The sequence below is a fragment of the Diorhabda carinulata genome, chromosome 9 (assembly GCF_026250575.1).
Source record: "Diorhabda carinulata isolate Delta chromosome 9, icDioCari1.1, whole genome shotgun sequence".
Taxonomy (NCBI): Eukaryota; Metazoa; Arthropoda; class Insecta; order Coleoptera; family Chrysomelidae; genus Diorhabda; species Diorhabda carinulata.
Genome location: NC_079468.1, coordinates 18,718,828 through 18,721,558, shown reverse-complemented (window position 1 = coordinate 18,721,558; position 2,731 = coordinate 18,718,828). Strand labels below are relative to the sequence as shown.

At 31.1% G+C, this 2,731-nt stretch overlaps 1 protein-coding gene across 1 annotated transcript; it reads right to left on the bottom strand.

Annotated features, from left to right (window-relative positions):
• Nucleotides 1-1,431: 1,431 nt before the first annotated feature.
• LOC130898158 (achaete-scute complex protein T3-like) lies at nucleotides 1,432-2,466 on the bottom strand. Its single transcript, XM_057807232.1, has 3 exons — nucleotides 1,908-2,466; nucleotides 1,618-1,784; nucleotides 1,432-1,557 (listed from the first exon to the last, which is right to left on the bottom strand). Exons 1-3 carry the CDS (start codon nucleotides 2,464-2,466, stop codon nucleotides 1,432-1,434), a joined length of 852 nt encoding a protein of 283 aa, XP_057663215.1.
• Nucleotides 2,467-2,731: the final 265 nt, after the last annotated feature.

Sequence of the window (2,731 nt, the reverse complement as noted above, 5' to 3'; positions counted from 1 at the left end):
ACGAACTATTGGGTTTTGAAGAATATATACCACTCTTCATTTCAATTTTCAGTTGCTTCAACTATTACACTCAAGTTTTCATCTTTATATAGAATAAACTAAAACCAATGCGGAGCTTTTCAGATAATTTTTGCACTACAAGCTCTGATACATAACCTTTTTGTAATTTTCTAAATGTGGGAATTCGGTAGTATCAGGAAATTATCTGAAATTATTCCGTTTACTTTTACTATATTATTGATATTTCAGTATATAACTGTTGTTGATTTTTTGATATGTTTTTCTTAACCATTAATTGGCAATTATGAACGTTATGTATGAAATAATTTTTTTTTTTCAAATATTTATTCATTCGGTTTCAATCATTATTGGGATATTAATCCCAATTTTTATGAATTTAAATGTAATAAAAAATGTTTCACAATCTAAAAAATATTGATTAGAAGAATGAGATGTGAATTAGGACATGAAAAATTTTTAGTTTTCAGTTTTCAGAACATCATTTTCCGAAATAATCATTTCCACTTTCTAATTTGTTTTCGAATTTTGATTCAAAAAAAAATTTTTTCATAACTTAATAAAAAGTATAATCTCTAAAAAAATTCTTTAGATATTGTAAATATGAAATGTTCTAAGACTAGCTTGTTATATCGTCTTAATTTTTTTATATATCTTTGAAAAATGTGATTTGTGGGGTAGGTTTCCATTATTTTCAACCCCCAAATGTAATTACATGTTTTCTACTATACTATACTAATATGCTAAAATCAAAATAAGTATATTAAAAAATGCGAGATTGGCTTGCGTATAGTTTTTTGAATCTTCATTCGCTTAGACTAATATATTAAAAAACAGTAAATTATGTATAGAGCTCAAAAGGATATCATATCAGATTTTTATTTTATATTTATAGTAGTAGTCAATTATTATATAAATTGGAGATATTCTCATCAAATTGCCGAGTTAATGAAGGATACACAGCCAGAAGATTATTTATTTCAATATCTGTTGCATTCTAAAGAATTACCAAATTATTAAATTAATATCAATCAGTTACTTGATAATCTATACAATTCGCTATAGTTTGAATCAAATTAATGTTGAACCCATCCAAAATTTGACTAAAAATATTATTTTTTTGTCATTTCTCGAAGCTTTGATGCATTGTTCTCAATCAAAACGGATTAGAGACAAATAACTATGGTGAAATTGCAAAATTTCCTTCGTCCTCACTTCATAAATATATTTTAGACCATCTTAGGTAATAATGGAGTTGATATCTTAATATATGGACGAGGTATTGCTAGTACAGAAATAAATCGAATGAAATCAATACGTTATTGTTAAATATTAAATCTCTGTGCAAAAATAAATATCATAAAGGTTGCCAACAAATAACAGTGAAGCTACTTACAAAAAATTACTGACGTACTAGCTTCCTGGATTAGGTGGTTGTTGTTCCCACCAATGCAGAACATCCACAATATTCTCCTTCTGCTCGTCAGGCAATTCATTTTCAGTCTTCAACGAAATAACGGGAAGTTCATTTATATCAGGCTTCACTTCGGGTAAATTTTCTTCTGTAGAAGTATTAAATACCGGAATGAAAGAATGCGCATCACTTTTTTCAAAAGAATTTGGACTTAAGGAACTTTCACTATAAAAACCAGGTGATAAGGAATCTGTCGCATGTACGTTATTTAAATAGGACAATTCTTGATTGAATTCGACATTGTGATCCAACAACGAAGTGTCTGTTAGTAGATGATCATCTACCACCATGGGGTCTAGATTTTCACCATCCTCATATATTGTATTTGAGAGTACTTGGAACGCTCCAGAAGAAGTATCTATTTTAATGAACTGTTGTGGCGATGCAGTAGCATTAGACGATAGATCATCGTCATCATCAGTAGGAGACAATATTTGATAAGTATATGCCATGTTGTTTGAGGGTTGGTGATTAGGTGATGCGGACGAACTTGGTGATGGATAAGTATAATCCGCGATACCTTCCTTACAATCCATGGCTAATATTTCTTCCAAACTACGGATGTATTCAACGGCCATTCTCAAGGTTTCCACTTTACTTAGCTTTTTGTTTCCTCCTCTACCATTGTTGTTTTCGAAAGCTGCAGCTATAAAATTAGGAATATGCTGTCTAAGATTAGCAAAACCATTATTAACTTGTTTCACCCTATTTCTTTCCCGAGCGTTTCTTCTTGCCACTGCAACCGGTGCTGGATTCGTTTTTACTTCCTTACCCAATTTATTTTGCTTCTTTTTTGCCGTGTTCGTGATAAGTATGTCATCTCTGTTAAAATCTTTTGGTTGAGGAAGTATCTGTTGTGGTTTTCGCAACACTATAATTTGTCTTTCACTTTGTTTATTATTAACGTTGTTTTGTTGTAAAATATTGAGTCTATTTAAAGGAGAATTATACTGGACGACACTGATTTGCGACATTGTTAATGCTCGCTTAGGTTTCTTAGAATAGAATAATTTTCGCGCTCGACTTTGTCATCACTTAGTAAGTTCACATCGGTCACTAAATAATACTATAACAAAAATAAGTAGTAACGCGGCTGCACCGGATGTTACAATTAGTATGGCGCTTTTATAGATTTGTCGCGTGCGACAGTGTTTTCAGAAATGAACTCAAGTTTTATATCAACTAATTTGAAAAGGAACACATTCGCACATGGCACGAGGCAAACAGTACAAACCCCAC